Below are 19,433 nucleotides of genomic sequence, written 5' to 3'. Positions count from 1 at the left end.
GAAATTCAGACTTCATTACAAGCCACAGATAGTATTTGAGAGGCAAGACTCTATTTTCAAACATCTTTACAAAAATACCTAGGGTGTCTGTGGAGAAGAAAAGTGAGATGTGGGGACTTTGAAATTGCAGTTCAAAGGAGTCTATCAATACATTAAAGGGCATACATGTGTAAAGGATTAGCTTTATTCTCTAACACTAAACTGTGAACAAAGAGGAAATAGAGCATACATAAAGATATGGGGAAGCAGACTGGACAGTGGACAAAAAGAAGGTGATAAAAAGCACAAAAGAACACTACAAAAATTATATTTTCAAATTGTATGAGAATAAATGAGTAAGCATTTATCCAATGGATAAGCGATAACTTTATGAATAGATAAATATAGGTTCCTCACATTCTCAAACACGTTTTTTACATGCAGCTGCACTGAAATAAGATTTTGGGTGCTAGAGCTAGAGAGAGGTAGAGCTGCAGCCTTTTTTCATCTCGGGCTGGGACCTCATCCAGTCTCAGATGCTAAACAAAGTTAGGCGTGCCCACTATGTGTACACAGACCTGATTTGGTTTTATAGGGACTGAATTGCCTATAGGGTAGTACTGTGTTTCTTTCTGCCTTACTGAGCTTCTTGAAGATGATGTTGGAGAATAACCAATATATTCAAGTATGTTTCCTGAATTATGTCTCAACTTCAACTTTCTCCATTTCTAATTCATTCAGGCACAAGCCTAAATCATACCTGAAGAAAATGCACTGTGTGGTGCCACTTTAAGCTTTAACATGTATAAAGCAGCTTATAACCCTATGCTAGGGTAGGCTATTTTGTGTCAAAGTCCAAATTTCTTGGTCAAACTACAGTCAAGGTTCAAACTTCAGAGAATATAAAAAATAATAAGTAAAATAAAAAGATTTCAGGGTCCATTCAAAAGCTTCTGACTGTCCAGATTTTGCCCTATGATCTGCCTATTGACTATACCTGCCCTATGCTGTTACTGAAAAGAATGGGACTTGATGCAGATGCACCAATTTCCTGAGCATCATTTTGAAAATGTAGCCCTAAAACTGATTACATATTTTAAGGTTTTAAAATATGTGATGTGGAATTTGAAAACTATACTTTGAAACATCAAACATAAAGGAAACATTTAAAAAAAAACAGGAATGGTCCTAATGTTAATGAAAGTTAGCATGCTTCACTAGCAGGGGGATCTTCTAAACTCATTCTTTTTATTAAGACATAGTAATGCTCTTAAATAACTGTAAAACTTGAATAAGTTCCTGTGAGACATCAATACCACATCTCACAAGTCAGAATCTCTAATGACATTTCATCATGAAGTGGCCAGTGATGGGTTTCTGTAACTTATCTGTATAAAAAGATAGGCTAATAAAGTTAAAGGGATATAATAATCACATGGAAAGTTCTAATGTGGTTTTATATTTTAAATGCCTTGAGCAATTTCTTAGGTAGCCAGCTGATATATCTTTTAACAATCACAGTTCATGTTCCTTTTTTCCCAGTATGACTTGTTTATAAAATTGACTTTTTTAAAAAAATGCTGCCCTGAAGATTTTAGATGGGTGTGGAGATTCTACATTTCAAAGTACTTTTGTGTAGCACTGGTTACTACTGTCACTTTACATAAGCCTTCTACTGCTGGAAAAATTCTTTTTTGAAGCTAATGCCACCTGGGACAAACTTTCTGCATCACTCCATTGGATTGCTTTTCCACCTATCCTCAACTTCTCCTTTCTGTTTTGACTGTGCTCAGTAATTCCTCTGCTAGTTAATATTAGCTCTGTCCAGATTGCACCCAAAGATCCCTCTTACTGAGGGGCCCTGGACACACAGATCCACTGCCTTCATAGAATGAGGGAAATCACCTCTGTGGCACTGACCCAGATCTGATAGGACCCTCTGTGGCACTGACCCTATGATCTGCAAGTGGGAAGGGGTCATTGTCCCATCAGCTCTGTGAGGACTCCACTCACTACAGCTTGAAGTTGTAGTAACCCCTGACTGGAACCTCTTCCTTTGTAGTTTTAAGAGCAGGAGACAGAGGTCCAAGATCAGACGCCAACAGAGGCACTCTTTTTATATGGTCTATATTTTATATATTACACACACATATGTATCTATAAAATAGAAGCCACATTGACAGACCCATGGGAGAATAGTTGGGGATTAGTAAACAAACAGAAGGACTTGGCCTGTAGCTGACCCTCAAAAACTTTCTTTTAGGGATGGCACTGCTGCTCTTGACACTAGCTTTGAACAACCCTATAGTCAGGAGAGCACAAGGACTGCAGTATTGTGCAATACTGCTTTCCTCCTGTGCAAGGGCACAAAGAAAGGGAAGGCCGCCTTCCCACCATTGCACTCTCAGGGCTAATCAGTATCTTGCTCCTAACTATGCCTGTTTTCAGCCAAAATACATCAACCTTGCAGACTATTTAAATGACTGTTTAAACTGTGGGAACTGTTTTTTGGGCTATATTACATGCAGATGCAATAAATACAGTAGACTACTCAACTTCAGTTTGAGGGGCACCCATCAGACCACTAATTACATAGTTAATCCCTACCCATTCCAAGTCTACCTAGATGGTTTATAACTCACATCAAAGGGGTAATATATAAAAATGGATCTTGCTGGTTGGTTTCATGCCTACACCGAGTTAAGTAGTTCCAAATATTGCAATCAGAAATTTTCTAAAGCTTCAGCTTTATTAGTTCATGTTATGGGCAGGAAATTTATATTAGTTCTTTTGCTTAGTCCCCAACCTCTAATCCATACTCTGTGGGCAGAGGAGGACCAGCCCCATTTTAATGGCATTAGAGCCAGGGATGATTACCTCTCATGGAGATTTAAGAAAGGAGCACAGCCTGGAGCTGTATTACCTTTTCACCATGGCCCTTTCCATTGTGGGGATCCTCCGATCCTTTAATGGAGATCCAGGGGCCAGCTGGGGAAGCACTGGTAGTGCAGTGAATGAAGGGTTGGAGTTGGGCTGCTGGGGGCACAAAGCCTCCAAGCAGGTGACCTTCACCTCCTGACACATCCAGGTGTGTCTCTGGGTATACTCCACAGTCAGAGGACAAACTCTGCCCCCAGGGAAGATTCCTTAAGGGGATCCCCAGTGATATTTCCTCCCCTTCACATATCTAATAGGACTCCAGCCCTGGGCTGAGTGGATTCGCTTTCCTATCATGGACACAAGTATTCACACTCAATTAATTTCATACTGTCTCTGTAGTAGTCATGTTTCATCAGGTGTTTCCTCATTATTTCTCCATGTGACTGAAAAGTAAATTTGCATTTATATTAAAGTTTGATCAGAAGCAGGACAAAGGTATGTACTTCTAACATAACTTGATCTACAAAATTTGCTCAGATATTCAATTGAACATCCATTGCTCAGATTGCTTTGTAATTTAAGGAAGAGGGTTTTACCCCGCTAGATTTTATGTACAGGATTAAATCACAGATGAAACTTGATATACACATGAGTGGCATTTGAGCTCTAGGAGAGCAATATAACCTCAGAGTGGTGCAGGCAGGACCAGCGCCAGCATTTTTGGCGCCCTAGGCGCACGGCCGTTTCGCCGCCCAGCACGCTGCTCCCGGGGCTCTGGTGGACCTGCTGCAGGCGTGCCTGCGGCAGGTCAACCAGAGCCGCCTGCCGGCCCCCCTGGCAAAATGCCACCTCCCAATAATCCTGGTGCCCTAGGCGATTGCCTAGGTTGCCTAAATGGAGACGCGGGCCCTGGGTGCAGGTTAAATAAAAAGCAATAAAGGGCTATGACTGGAAGACAAAAGCGCCACCTGTTGGTGAGCTCATGCTTGAGATACTGAGGCTGATGGAACCTAATTTAACCTGCTTTTCTTTGCCCAGTAAGAAACTGTTTGGCAGTTACCTTTACAGAGTAGCCCAGTATTTACTAACTTGACAACTGTGTGATGGAGGGCTGGAAGCCATTGTCATGCTGAGAACCAAGGAAAGAGCTGGAGGTGTGTGCTCATGATGACAAGAATGGTGCTTTTCCTGAGTTGGTCTGCTCCTCAAACCTTATCTATTTATCCCCCAATACAAGCTCAGTCATCTTCTTGCTCTACTGAACATAGCTTTAGGTGTTTTCCCTTATTGCTCTACTGTATTTTATATAGATGGATTACTTACCACACCTAGCAAGGCTATGTTGTCTGTAACTCTGTATAGTTACATGAAAACAACCTACTTTATACATATCAAACATGCCAGTCACACTCCAAATATTACCCAGCTACATTTGAGGATTTTTTTAAAAATAACTGACTGCATAATGTATTTCCTCACCAGAATTTCATGAGGTACTCTGAACTTGGGCTTAAAGCTTAAGTAAGCCAGGCATGGTTATATCATAGCATAAATTAACTTCCAAGTACTTCATCCCCTTAGTTTGGGCAGTTCCTATAAAATTTAGTTAAACCAAGTATTTTGTGACAGAAGATACAGCTGTTTCTCCAGCAGTTCAGAGCAAGGAAGAGGAACTAAATAAACCTTTCCAACCTAATAAGTCAGTTGTTCACTTTTCTCATTCCCCTTGTGCAGGGCACACACAAGATGCATACTGCAGTAATGTGAGCCAGAGGAATGCATGCAGAAGAGATCTTCCTGTAGACACATTCCTCTGAATTGTAGTTAGAGGGAAGATAATTACCAATTTAAGAACAACACAGATGCCTCCATTGTTTCACGTTCTGTGCTTCAAGTGAAGAAATTTAACCAAATGTTTCACTCTCTCGCAGAGTGTGACGCTATGAGATGTTCCCAGTACAGATTATTTGTTCCATCTTCACTTGCCAAATCTCCCATTTGCACTGAGAGTCCCGTGTTTGGATCTTTTAAAAAATATATATTAACAAGCAGTTGAAAAAAGGCATTGGCATTCAAACTCCAAACAATGGTTTCAAAACTCAGCTCCCCTCCCCAGTAAACTAGAAGAACAATTACACTTATTGTTTAATATTTATATTACAGTTGCACCGCACAGAGTGCAATCAAATTTGGGTCGTTGGCTAAGTTTTGAACACACACAATGGAAATCCAAGTGTCTGCCCTGAAGAATTTAAGTAGGGGATTTTAGATGTGAGCAGATCTAAATATTAGCAAACCTTCTTTCTGCAATTCCTGCCCCTATTTCTGAGCCACATTAGGACAAAATTCATCCTTCCACACAACAGAGAGTGTTTGGAATCCGTGAATTGAAGCCAAAAGTTGTGCCACAAAAACAATCCAAGCCTATGTAATTATGTCAACATCAAGATAAAGAAGCACAATTTATAGTATTTGTCACTGCAAAAACTGAGCGCTTTCCTGTACGTTAAACCATCTGTTAACAGTGAGCTAGAAGAGAGTTTTACTTCTATGATCCAGCATAAACCAGCATAAACCAGTGGTATCAGACACACGAGCAGTGTCTCCCATGCCTTCCGACAGTTAGTACAACTAAAGATGACCTTTTTTTCCCCTAAAGCTCAAGGGGAAAAATGAAGGACACTATTCTCTCATTGATTTATAGTACAACACTGGAGATCTGATAAACTCATGTAAATAAATGCACTGATATAGTTAATACTGATTTTGACCAGAGTTAACTCGACACTTAAAGCCAAATCTTACGTATATATTTCTATACAGGGACATATTGCGAATACCTGGCTTATTTTTTAAGATGAACATTAATTAACTGTACATAGAAATGTTTCTATTTAATTTTAATTTCCTGTAGTCCTAAACGATATTATTTAAGCATCACTTGCAACATTTTCCTGGAAACAGGCTTGTTTCATACGTGTCTTTCTGAACATCATAATTTTATCATTCAAGATATAACAGCATTTTATGACAGGCAGCACTCAGCATGATACTGCTGAGTTGGTTTATTTCTCCTAGGAAAGACACGAAAGTAGAACTATGTATGAAAAGTAGAACTGTGTCTGCTGACTTATTTCTCACTGCTTTCAACCAAAACATCATATCCTAGTGACATTTCTATTCCCCCCTCCCCTTCAACAGCAAGTATTGATGCCAAGACAAGCAGTCCAGACAAAATCCTTGTTAGCAAGACACTTACCATATTTATTGATGACACTGGGCCAATGCTGTTAACATAAATGTCAACATCAATAACTGTTGGTTTTACTGTGGAAGAAAAAAAAAGGCAGCATTTAATATTACCCTGTGTAGGACACAGCTCCTCATGTTAAACTTTTTCATAATTACAGATACTCATCTTTGATTAAAACCAAAAAAACTAACAAGCAAAACAGCTCATACATTTTGAAGAACTGGCAAGGTTCCTTTCTATTATGCTTGCTGCATATGTGCTCCATGCTGTAAATTATAGCCTGGATAAGTTTCTCTTTATGATCTCTGTTTATCTCAGTACCAGTATGGAAAACAGATTTTTTGTGGTTACATAGTGGCCCAGATTCAGAAACTAGGCTATAAGCTGTCCAAACTGATTCAGCTTACAATTTCTTCCAGTCTGCTCTTCGTATAACCTACATCGTCTTCCCCCATGTGCTTGGCTACCCCAGGAAACTCCTTCTAGACTTAGGTCTTGTCTACACAAGAAAGTTGCACTAGTTTAACTAAAAAATCAGTTATTTAAACTGATTTTGTTCAGCCAGAGCAATCCCTCCCACCTCTTTTTGTTTAGATTTAACTGATTCATAACTGACTTAAACTAACCCAAGATAAGCCTGATTTAAACCCACATAAGATAGCCTTTTGCACTGGTTTTACTAAATTGGTTTAAAACCATATTTAGATAAGCTGGTGCAGATCTCTCATGTAAACAAGGTCTTAGGCTTCCTCAGACTCGGGGCTAAATTGAGACGTGATTCGGTTAATTAACAGGCCACCTTAAAGCCACTACTTACCGCACTCTACTGATGACTAAGAGCATCAGCGCTGGTATAGGTTACATGGCTAGAAGCCAAGCTTTAAATAAGGTAGGGGTACTTTAAGTGGGTTGTTCCCATCCTACTTTAACTTACACCTTCTTCTATGTCCTCAGCATGCAAGTTACACCAATTCAGATACCAGTTGTATGATAATTACTGTCTCTAAGGGATCCTACCTTATATCACCTTTCTGAATTTAGCCCATTATAGGCATAGAATCCAGTCTCTGCATTCATGGGAGGACTAAGTATTGTCTAGAATGTAGATAATATGTAGTATTATCTTGCATGTAGAACACAAACAATAAATGAGGCTTTAAAAGTGCTGAGCTATTTTTTAAAGTTGTGCTTATTTCAGTACTTATGAAATAACCAATTCCTTTCAATCACTATTACAATAAACTTGTAAAAGCAGAAATTTCTATGAAAATACAAAAGACAAACATTAAAATGAGCAGAAATAGAAACCCAAAGACAATAATCCCTGTCTATAATTCATAAAGTGGTTCTAAACTGTTAGAAAAATGTGGTATGTTACAGTTTGGGTTATTTAAGGTCAGAATTTTGTCTAAAGAATTGACTTATGGTGATAAAATTCAAATCCTGCCTACAGCTATCAAAAGGAAATCTGAACTCAGCTGAACAAACACAACTGATTAATGTAACTCTAATTGTACCCAGCTGATAACAAAATAGGAGTCTAACTGCTCCTAGCAAGGAAACTGGCTTCAAAATGCAATAATAGGTAGAACTGTAGAAAGCTACAATTGACATAATTTAGGTAAAGATTGAAAGTAGCAGGGAAGCACAAGCAGTTTTATTTAGATATTATATGTGGGCAACAAGACCCCAACACTACAAAGACATATGCACATACTCAACATTACACATGAGTAGTTCCACTGAAGTCAGTGGAACTAGCCAAAGTGTATCAGGCTAGGCATATCAATCTCTGTACGACTGGGGACTAAAAGATCATTCATTGTTTTGAATCCACATTTTAGTTAAACTGTATTTATATAAATATGCTATAAGTAATTAATTTACTAAATAAACTGAGCCAAATAATCTGCTGGCATAAAAGGCCCATTTAAACCAGTGGAGAATGTGGCCTATGTTTTGTGAATGATCCAGGTGGTTTATAAACAGAAGAGAATTAAGAAGAAGACTGCTGATGTCAAGTCAGTGAAAGTCAGGGTCCAGACTCAGATTTCCCCATAAACCCTCCTAATTACAAAATTAAAGGAGCCTGCTACACTGTTACATCTCCTAGTATAGGAAAAGATAGGATGCTCCCTGGAACTAGATTGTTTTGCTTGGTAGTGGCAGAAGATACAAGTGCCACATACTGTTTCTATAAATGTTAATAGAATTGTAATTGGCTCTTCTGTTAAAAAGCATAGCTTCTGTGGAGCCTGGATGACTCATGGTTAGAAATGGTCATAGACAAAATCCCCTCAGGTACAGATTTTTAGATTTGTTATGGTAGGACTTTAATTCAGGGATACCCAATGCCTTCTGAAATTGAAGGTTCTAGGATTATTGCATTGAAAAAAGTGTATTATGTTAGGAAAAAGCCAGCTGGGTCTGAACTGTTTCTATACACAATGCATGCAAAAATTCTTCTTACATTAATTTTCAAAACTAAACTGAGTTTAATGGAAAGAAGGAAAGAGTTACAGTAGCAATTATTTCAGTAACCCTATTCCATTCTGGCTGTATAATTGCGTGTTTACAAATGCCCATCTTAATGGATTGATTTAGCCTTATCTGGAGCTCTTGAGCTGCTGACGGAGCCTTCTTTCTTGTACTAAAAAATAATCAGACCTCACAGACCTTGAGCAGGCAACCAACATTTTCATACCACACTAAAAATGGACAGTAAGATTACAGATGATACCCCACTCCTCAGAACAGTTTTGTCAGAAATAGTTCTAAAGAGCTGTCAAAAACCTAGGGAAATTCCAGACAGAATCATGTCTATATCATATGCAGACGTGTGATTAAAGGTTGTCAAGAGATATATCAGCGTTCTCAAATGAAGTTTTTTGACACATTGTTTATTCTATGGCAGTTACTTTTGCTAAAAGACAACACAAATGAGTCCAAATTACAGCAGCGTAATGCTGACAAAGTACTGCCATACTATCGTATTTAGTGTTATTTAATTGCTTACCATATGTATTTTTAATTTTCAAACATATTAGTGTTAAACGGAATTTTTAAAGCTGATGGAAATATCTGAAAAATTAAGGTTATGTCAGGAAAGTACCAAACATATATATCAGGGATCAGCAACCGTTGGCACGCGGCTCTCCAGGGTAAGTCCCCTGGCAGGCCGGGCAGGTTTGTTTATCTGCCGATTACACAGATCTGGCCTATTGCGGCTCCAGGAAGCAGTGGCCAGCACATCCCTCATCCTGCGCCACTTCCCACAGCTCCCATTGGCCTGGAGCAGTGAACTGTGGCCAGTGGGAGCCGCGATCGGCCGAACCTGCAGATGTGGCAGGTAAACAAACTGGCACGGCCTGCCAGGGGGCTTACACTGGCAGGCCGCATGCTGAAGGTTGCTGATCTCTGGTATATATTATGCAATTCCCATTCCCTTCAAATATCACTGCAGAGAGAAATTCTACTCTCATTCATACCAGTGTGAGAGAGACATACATCCACTGGTTTCAGTGAAGTTGTACTTTACAATTACACTGGTATAAAACCAGCAAAATTTGACATACCTATACTGCATGGACTTGGTTGCCCATTGAAGTCAATGGAAAAACTTCGTACTCACTTCACTGGGCTCTGGATAAGTCTACACTGCAGCGTAAAACCAGGGTTTGAACTCAGGCTCAAGACTACCCCCCCTTCTCTCTACACACAGATCATGCTAACCCAGGGTTAAGACCTATGGTCCCAGAACCCCACAGGGGTGGTGAATCCAAGCCAGGACCCAGGATTCAAACCATAGTCCTTTGCAGTGTAGATGCAGCCCATTGGACTTGTACTCTGGAAGTCTGCCTAGAAGTATCCCCCAATCCCATGGACCAATGTTTTGTCCTCTGGACAGTAAGGTTTAGTGGACATTCGAGTTTTCCTACACTGCAACACGAACAAATGTAGAGCAGCCACATTTTGTGAGGATCCTAGGAAGTCTGGGATATGGGTGGTTGGACTGGGGCCCACCTAGTGCAGGGTAGATGCTGGAGCCCCAGGCTGGGACCAAGGGTTCAACAATTCCTAATCTAGGGTTACAAATTTGTAGGTGCTCAAATCCAGGCTCTGCTAACTCAAATTCTATTAAGCTGGGTTTATGTTGTACTGTTGACAGACACCTAGGTCATGATGGCTAATTAGATGGCAAATTTAAATCTCTATTTTACAGCCTATTCTTTTCTCTAAGTATCTTCGCCCTTTGTCGCACATAGGAAAACTGAAAGGTATAAGATTCTGATCACTTATTTTTCTAATTTAGTATTTTAGAGAATGTTGCTGCTTAAAGATCTTAAGACTCTTTTGTGGCTGCCATTCAGCTGTTGTGCCCATGTCAGTAATTCCATGAACATGAGACCATAATTGGGTATTTTCTACAGAAAGCTGCAGAAAGACCACAAAAATCTCCATATTTGAAATCTATGGAGACAAAATGTATGCTGCTGCACAGGGCTCATGAATATTTAATATTTAGAAATCTCCCCCACTGGAAGTTTATTTAACATGAATAGAGCTAGGTGAAATATTTCAGAATGTTAAAATGTCCATGAAAAATAAAGCTTTTAATATTATTAAAAGTCCACTTTTTATTTTTTCTATTAGTCAAACAGTCCAAATCTTAAGTTATCCTACACTTTCTTCAGGACATTGATGCAAATATTATGGATCAGTAATTAAATCATTTTTGTTTAAAATAAAGTGCTATGTTTTTATTCCTAAAGAGTGCATATAATCATGTAACCAATGTATAAACATTATATGATCCTAGTTCCAGAAATCAATCTGTATTCCAAGGTGTCAAACTTTTACAGGAGCTCTGCATGCAAAATACTAGCAGGATTAGACCCACAGTAATTAGATGCTCTTGAAAATTATTCTGTAATAATATTCCAAATTATCTGATCATTCAAAGACTAACTAATTACCACATACATTGCCACTTTTAAACTGTGCTAAGGTTGTAGTTTAAATAATTACCCTATGATTGAGTAATGATTAGAGCTGGAAGACTGACTTTTGGTTCACAGGCAGTTCCCAAAAAAATAAAAAACAATTCAACCTGAATTCATTTTTTTTTAATTTTTGGCAAATCATCTTTACCATCCCCTCCTCCTGTTTTGTGAATTGGTGTAAATCCTTTTGTGAATCTAGCCTGAAAATATGTTTTTCCACAATTATTTAGCAGATTTGAGTCAAATCAGTGGATTGTTTCAGTCAGTCCAAAACTGCAGGTTTTGGAAAATAAATTATTCATCTGAAAAATGTTGTCTGTCTCTAGTGGTGCTGTATTCTCATATAGTTACATGTTTGTCCCTTTAAAATAAGTTGCTACCTCTACCAAAATGTCTTTATAAGAATATGTCTAGTAAGTATAACTAATTTTTAAATGGTGTTGGGCAATGTGGGATACCTACTCACTCATACAGCTCAAGACTTCACCTCTATATTTTTGCACCAAGTTATCCCATTCCAGCAAAAACATCTGTGATGCTGGCAGACCTGGTACCAGCTCATGCCAAAGTCCCTAGGCCTCACTGAACATGGACAAATGCAAAGCTGGAAACCATTCTTGCTTGCCTGTGTGTTAGTACTGTTAAAGTAGGTATTAGGCTTATAAAATTGTGTTTAATATTTAGACTTTATGAAATGCTTCTAAGTTGCTGCATGTATTGATCTTACTTATTATAATATCTGTGTCACATGTTTTAAGGTAATATTTAAATGTTTGTTCTGTAACTATAAAAATGTTTGGTCAAACTCTAAACCCTCAGAGTCAGGCGAGGAGCATTATACCAAGTGTGAAATACTAGTTTACAACAAAAGGTGTCATCTCCTGCCCAACAAAAGGAAGCCCATAGACACCAGACTAACTGCTGAAAACATTAGTGGACAAAATATTTGGTTGATTGCTTCCCCACCACAACACCCAGGAAGAGAAGACACGCACAAATACTCATTGCATCACAGCTTGAACTCTGGAGGAAGGGAATAAAAATCCTTGTTAAGAAGAAATTATGCCTATGTTCCTTGGACTTCAGGGAGAGGGTCAGACTTCTAAGCATAAGCAAGAGATCCCCAGCTTTGTAGCTTGGGTTAGCCCTAAAGGAGATATTAAGCCTGCATATTACAGCAGCTTCTAACATCTTTGAAATCTAAGACTGACTCATTTATGCATATATGCTTACCTGCCTTAACTTTGTAAACAACACTTATTTCTTTTCTGAGTTAATAAATCTTTAGGATTGTCTTTGATGATGTATCTAGGATGCAATTGCCTGGTCTTTTTGGAACTGGGAGTAACCTGAATATTCTTACAATTTTTGATGTAAAGAACCATTTGTCACAAAAGTGAACTTGCTTTGGTGACAAGATAGACTGGAGTGCACAAGGGGCCTGTCTGTGACTCCATGTTAAGGTTGTAATAGTGCCTGAGGAGATCGCACTTGTTAGTTGGTTGAAAAAATTTAAGTACAGAACTCACAGCCTGTTTGGCGTCTGTGTCCTGATTTCTAACAGTCACCCCTGAAATTGGCACTCACAGTTTAAGCCATTCTAGACAGCTTGACGATATCAGTGGGAATGCTAGTGAGAAAAACTATGATTTTAACTCAGAATTCTTGACTTGCTTTTCATTTGTAGGAGGAGTTTGTACTTTTGGACAAGGAGTAGGGGGCATAGCCTTCCATTGCCTACAGTCCAAGCATGGAACTCTGCCTTCATGGACTGAAGACCTTCATCTGAAAGACTCTGAGACAGTGTTGTGTGGTGGAAGCCCCCTTCCAGGTTACTCCTAAAGTATTGCTTACTGGAAATATGTAGCTGTAGTTTTTATCACAGTAAAATCTACAGCGATGATGCAGGGGGGGTCTGAGTAGCACAGTGAATTTCCATGAGAAAAGGGAGCAGTAATGAAGATAAAAAAGAGAAATAGGAAAATGGGCCAGGGGTGTCATTTGGATGAGAACTAGCTGAGTGCAGATCATTCTGCATGACTGTATTTAATAGTGAACTCAGATGCTAATATTTCTTGCAAAGTCATCATGCCTACTAAATGATGCCTTATAGCCCAGCTCCCATGATCTGTAGAGACAATCCATCTTGTCTCAGGGTGCTTGTGATTTTTCCCCATTATCAGCATGACCATAATTTATTTTTTCCATTCAGTAATTGAAGTGTTGGGGTCTTTCTGATGACACAGGGCTTTTGAGAGGAAATGGTCATTAACGTTACAGTTGTAGGCCCACACCCACAAAAAAGGCTAAAGCATTGCAAGAGGGAGTGTCAGAGACTAACCTTTAGGTACCTAGAAAAATCACAGAAGTAACACTGCAATCCACACAGGCTGACTTAGGCACCTAGGGTCCCTATGCACTGGATAAGGAGAAATAAGCATCTTAGAATGGGATCCACAAAAGCCAGCATGCTAGGTGGGGAGCTGCCTAAACTAGCACATGAGAGATACCAACCGGTGGGGAGGGAGCAGTGTTCTCAGCCCCACCCCTCCCTCAGAAATCAGCATTTAAGTCCTAGCTGTAGGTAGGTACCTATCTCTACTGAGCTATCCACAAGTGGAAACCCGGCTCCTGGAATCAGACAGCTTAGGCACCTAGGTAGTTTCTTGCAGGAATGAGTTAGGTGCCCAGGTCACCTCATACAAAATGGTCAGTGGAGGAGGTAGTGCCACTCGCCTTGTAACTTTTAACCCAATGTTACAGCACACACTTGCTCGCTCTCTCTCCACTCACTCCCCAGCCTGCTTCCTACTCACAGGCTCTCTTCTCCATCCTTCTCTCTTCAGGGTACACCCCTCTCTCAGGACCAGGCTCTAAGGGCCCTACTCTTCTCCTGTGTTCCCTCCTTCCCTCTCTAACACACAGAGAAAGGGGCTGCAAACATGCTCACTACAGTTCTTGCTTGTGGCAGCTTCCTGGCTTTATACTAGCCCAGCCCATACCTGCTCAGGTGAGCTTCATCCTCCAGTCAGGGGTTGCTCTCCCTGACTTATCCTCTCATGTGGGACCTATCACACTAATTGGTCCTCTCTGAACTTCATTAACCCTTTCAGGAGTGGTGTGGGATGAACACCCCCTCATAGAGACTTCCTGCTCAAATCCTTTCTCCCTCTCTGGTAGAAATGGGAGAATTCAACTTGAGTCTCCCACATCCCTGGTAAATGCTCTAATCACTGAGCTAAAAGTTATAAGATGGGCAACAGCAGCTCCTCCTTCCACTATATTTTGAATGGGACCTGATCTGATCAGCAGCCTCTGAGCAAGCCTACCAGATTGGGCCTCAAACTCATTCATCCCCGGTTCACAGATTGCGCTGAGCTTTGGAAGGATATAGGCATCTAAACACCTGAGCATGCACTTATTGAGTTCCTGGGGGTGGGCGGGCAGGCACAGGAGCAGAAACTTGGGACTTACCTACATAGTGCAAGAGAGGGATGTGAATTCTAATTCACACCAATGTATTGATATTAACACATACTAGGGAGCTTTTGGTTTAGCAGGGTCTACTCAGGTTGATAGTGCGTTTCATATTGGTGCACATTATAATTCACATCCTTCTAGTGCACATTGCTGCATCATGTAGACAAGACCTTAGGTGGTAAAGGAACTTTTACCCTGAAAACATAGGCACTCATAGGTGGATTACGGGTTTGTGGGGCCTTGGGCCAGAGCAAGAAGGGGCCCCTCCTTACACCTTCTGCTTGCAGTTCCCACCTGGCACTCCTGCCAGGGAGTGGGGTCAGGGCGCGTGGGCTTTCCCCCACCCACTCGGCACTCCTGCTGAGGAGTGAGGTCAGGGTGCCCATTTCTCCAGGGACCCCCAGGCACAGGCCACTGTAGACACCAAGTGAGTATAAGTGTCTGCCAAGATCAACAGGAGTTTCATGTATTACTGTGAAGCCCAAACTTGGATTTAGGTGCCTAAATCTGGGTTTAGGCACCTCAGTACCTTTGTGGATCAGGGCCATAGATATTACATACTTTATGTGGTCATTATTATCCCAGCCTAGTAAACATAGCTTGATAAATGGGGCTTATTGGAACATTAAGTGCTGCAGTAATGTTCTTACAGTGAGTACCCACTGTGTGCAGTTTTGTTACACTGCCAAAGGATGCCTGGCCCAACAAAGTAATTTGGTACTTTGACCATTACTTACATTTTTTTTTTAATTGTAGGGTGCAAAATGGGCTGTGTAACGTAAAGCAAGTGAGATGATGGTGAAGGATTAAATGGGAATGAAGAACTAGGTGGGTCAAGTTCCTTCTAGACTTCCTAACCTCTGAGATTTCTAGAGTTGAAGAATTTTTGTACAGAAAGTAATTTTTTTCAGGGGAAAAAACTCAAGAATCCATTAAAATCCACTTTCACCCTTAACAATATTTTTAATGAATTATTTGTGGGTGGGCATGAAATTTACTAGTTTTTGAATCAGACTTAGAAGTTTACATGTATTGGGGAATATATATCTGTAGCAAGGCTGCTGACTCACTGCCACATCACCTCCCGCTGGTCAGTCCAGGAATTAGCTTATCCAGCTCAGGAGTGCTCTCCTCTGGCTGGTTTCTCCCTGCCCTTACCTGCCCCTCTGCAGTCCCTTTATCTCCACCACATGTGGGCCTCACATCCCTCCTGGAATACAGTACCCTTTACCTTGGGATGCTGCCCCTTGCCCAGGTAGCCCCACTGCCTTGAGCCCACCTCACCTCAGTGATCCACTGCCAGTCTTCATCTAGCCCCATCCCCTGGGGCTAGATGCAGTCTGAAGTGGCCACTCATCACTGGCTAGGGGGTTGGACCTGCTGCCTTTCCCTGCAGCCCCAGTACCTACTTAGGTCTTCTTGCCAGGCCTCAGGCTGGGAGGTCACCAGGCCTGAGCTCCCCAGCTTAGCCTGCCCCTTCCCTGGCACTACTTTGTTGAAGGTACCCTGTGCTCCCAGGCAATCCAGTCCTTCCAACCCCAAGGCTGGAGTGAGACTGCCTGTCTCCTACTAACAGCCCTTTTTATACCAGCCCCATTGGGCCTGGATTGGCTTCTACCTGCCTTCGCCTGATTGGCTCCTCGGGGCAGCCCTTTCCCAGAGCTGGTTTTAACCCTTTCTCTCTGGAGCAGGGTGCTTGCCCTGCTACAATATCCATAAGAAGGGCTCCCTCCTCTCAGTTCGTACGAGGTCCAACAAGATGGGGATTCCCTCCTGCAGACTTTAGCAAGTCCACAGGCGGTCATGTGGTGTGGATGGAGCTATACCTGGGTGGAATATGGGGACAACACACAGTGGGCAGGAATGAAAGGGGGGAAAGGAAGTCGACCAATAGAAACATTTACAAACATTTAAAATATTATATGTAAGTAATTCTCACTATTTAAAATTAATATAAAGTGTTCCACCTTTTTCTGGCCCAATTGCACAATGGCTACTCTAGGGCAGCAACTATTAGTTTTTTTCCAAGAATGGACTGCCTAAGAGGGAAAAATGTCTGGCACTAGAAAAGGTTCAAAGAAGGGCAACTAAAATGATTAGGGGTTTGGAATGGGTCGCATATGAGGAAAGATTAAAGAGGCTAGGACTTTTCAGCTTGGAAAATACGAGACTAAGGGGGGATATGATAGAAGTGTATAAAATTAAGAGTGGTGTGGAGAAATTAGATAAGGAAAAGTTATTTACTTACTCCCATAACATAAGAACTAGGAGTCACCAAATGAAATTAATGGGCAGCAGGTTTAAAACCAATAAAAGGAAGTTCTTCTTCACACAGCACACAGTCAACTTGTGGAACTCCTTGCCTGAGGAGGTTGTGAAGGCTAGAACTATAACAGTGTTTAAAGGAGAACTGGATAAATTCATGGAGGTTAAGTCCATTAATGGCTGTTAGCCAGGATGGGTTAGGAGAGGTGTCCCTATATTCTGTTTGTCAGATGGTGGAGATAGATGGCAGGAGAGAGATAACTTGATCTTTACCTGTTAGGTTCACTCCCTCTGGGACACCTGGCATTGGCCACTGTCGGTAGACAGGATACTGGGCTAGATGGACCTTTGGTTTGACCCAGTATGGCCGTTCTTATGTTCTTATGTTCCTATAAGAGTGCATCTTTGCACTAGGAAAAATTAGCATGGACCAGGCAGTCACAAAGGAAAATGCTTTTGGGGAAAAAGCTTACTTCAGTGTGGTGCATGTCACCACCATACCACACATTTTCTGATTTTAACCAAATGTCCCAAGAAACACTCTATACTGAGATTAAGATGCAGCATATAAACATTTAGGGGGTTGATTTATTTTTAGGAAGCAATGGAATGATAGTAAAAATCCTGTATATAATGGGAAGCTGTCATGCTCAGCCTTAACCGCAGAATGGCTACAACTGCTGAGTCTATGAGTTTGGCTGACGATAAGTGCCTGCCATATTTCCATAGCCAGAATGGTATTTAAGAAAATAAGGATAATGAATATTTAAACTTTTTAACTTATACAGTACTTTTACCGAGATAGTCATCACCTAGAAACAGAGAGCTCCGAGTAACCCAATCTGATGTAGGATTAAGTATTATTTACATTTACTTTCACATAGCAAGACCTTTTCTGATTTTTCTTTTGTTTGTTTTTGTTTTAAGAAGCTCTGGTTGTAGGAATCACCTCTGATTAGGAGCACAGGTCACTGATCTCTTTCGTAGCTTACAATCTAATAAAACCCCATCAACCAGATGAATTACATATGAACTCAACATTCTTATTCATTCTATTGTACAGCAAGCATCTCATGCCTGGTAAACCCATCATTCCTTCACCAAACAGCTGCAATCTAGCACATTGTCCTAAATGGTAACATAACCTGTGCCAGGCACACTCTCAAAAGGGCTGGCACATGTTGTAATATGCAGTACCATTCAAACCAGGTCCTCATCTGATATAAATGGGCATAGCTCCACCAACTGCATGAGTTTTACCTTTCACATACCCCATATTTCTACTAAAGGACAAAAGCTTTTTGTTTATTTTGCAGGCTTTAATGAAGCTATTATGATTTACACCAGATTGAGATTTTACAAAATGTGTTTTGTGTTAAACTAGGGTCAAATGGGTCATACACATTTATATAAAATGATGATGTCAGCACATTTTGCTGACTCACAGGAACCTTTTCCAGTTCTCAATAACTTCTCTAAACAATACCAATATCCAATGTGTATCCATCAGCAGTTATTTATGCAATGCTCAATTTACTGGGCTTAATTATTGTCTTTAGATTTACAAAATTGGACTTTCTTACATCAAATTGGTTTTGAAGCAACATATTCATTAATCCATTGTAGCTGAGACAAACCAAGAATAGCTTATACTGATTTTTACCAACATAATTTGAGTGCTATGTCAAACATGAGGAACACACAGGTGCTTTGCCCAGGGTAATTATTTCCCAGTTTAGCCCTTTCATAGACCTTCCATTGCAAAATATAGCTGCTGCTGTTATGCATGTTGAGGTTGTTTTTACCATTATTGGTTAGGGATCCCAGGCAGTAAATCTTCTGCAAGGGATGTCTGGGAAATCCATTTTTCTTCCCTCCAAGATTCTCAGGTTGTTCCTATTTGAATGTCATTCTATCTCACACTCTAGCAAACTTTCCAGGAGTGTCTCTGCATGTGAATTATCCATGGAGCACAAATGACACTTGAGTGTTCTCTCCATTCACTCGTTCCTGCACCCTAAATGCTACTTTGCATAGATTGCAAGCTTTTTGGGAAAGAAACCATCTTTGTTCTGTGTTTCTGCAGTGCCTAACACAATGGAGCTCAGGGTCCTAAGTGCTACTGTAATCGTTATATTAAAAAAAAATCTTAACTCCATCTCTTCTTCTCACATGAAGATTTCTCTTGATATCTGTGATGCTGGCAGACCAGATGCCAGCTCATGCTAAGGCCCCAGGCCTCACTGAACACTGACAAATGCATAGGTGGAAAACAATCTGGCTTACCTGTGTTAAAATAGATGTTAAATTGATAAGAATGTGTTTAGTGTTTAGATCTTATGAATGGTTTGCAAGGTGCTTCATGCATTAGTCTCATTTATCTGTATACCATGTTATAGAGCAATAGCAAACATTTGCATTGTAAACCTCTAATTGTATGACTCACCAAACAGGAAAAAAAGCATTAATTAAAGTAAAAGACTCATCCTGCACACAAAAAAAAGCCCATTGAAAACAAAGGAGCCATTGTGTAGCATCAAAGGACAGAGGCCTTGTTGATTGCATTCCTCACT

General features: G+C 40.5%; 1 protein-coding gene across 1 annotated transcript in view; it reads right to left on the bottom strand.

Annotated features, from left to right (window-relative positions):
- Positions 1–19,433, bottom strand: part of GABRG3 (gamma-aminobutyric acid type A receptor gamma3 subunit) — a 612,547-nt gene that overhangs the window by 574,532 nt on the left and 18,582 nt on the right. Inside the window, exon 3 of the mRNA XM_030571105.1 lies at positions 6,119–6,186. Coding sequence (XP_030426965.1) covers positions 6,119–6,186 — 68 coding nt within the window. The remainder of the gene's footprint in view (positions 1–6,118; positions 6,187–19,433) is intronic.

Source organism: Gopherus evgoodei, chromosome 1 (genome assembly GCF_007399415.2).
Source record: "Gopherus evgoodei ecotype Sinaloan lineage chromosome 1, rGopEvg1_v1.p, whole genome shotgun sequence".
NCBI classification, from domain to species: Eukaryota; Metazoa; Chordata; order Testudines; family Testudinidae; genus Gopherus; species Gopherus evgoodei.
The sequence above is the reverse complement of the archived record's forward strand: the minus strand, read 5'-3'. Positions and strand labels throughout refer to the sequence as shown.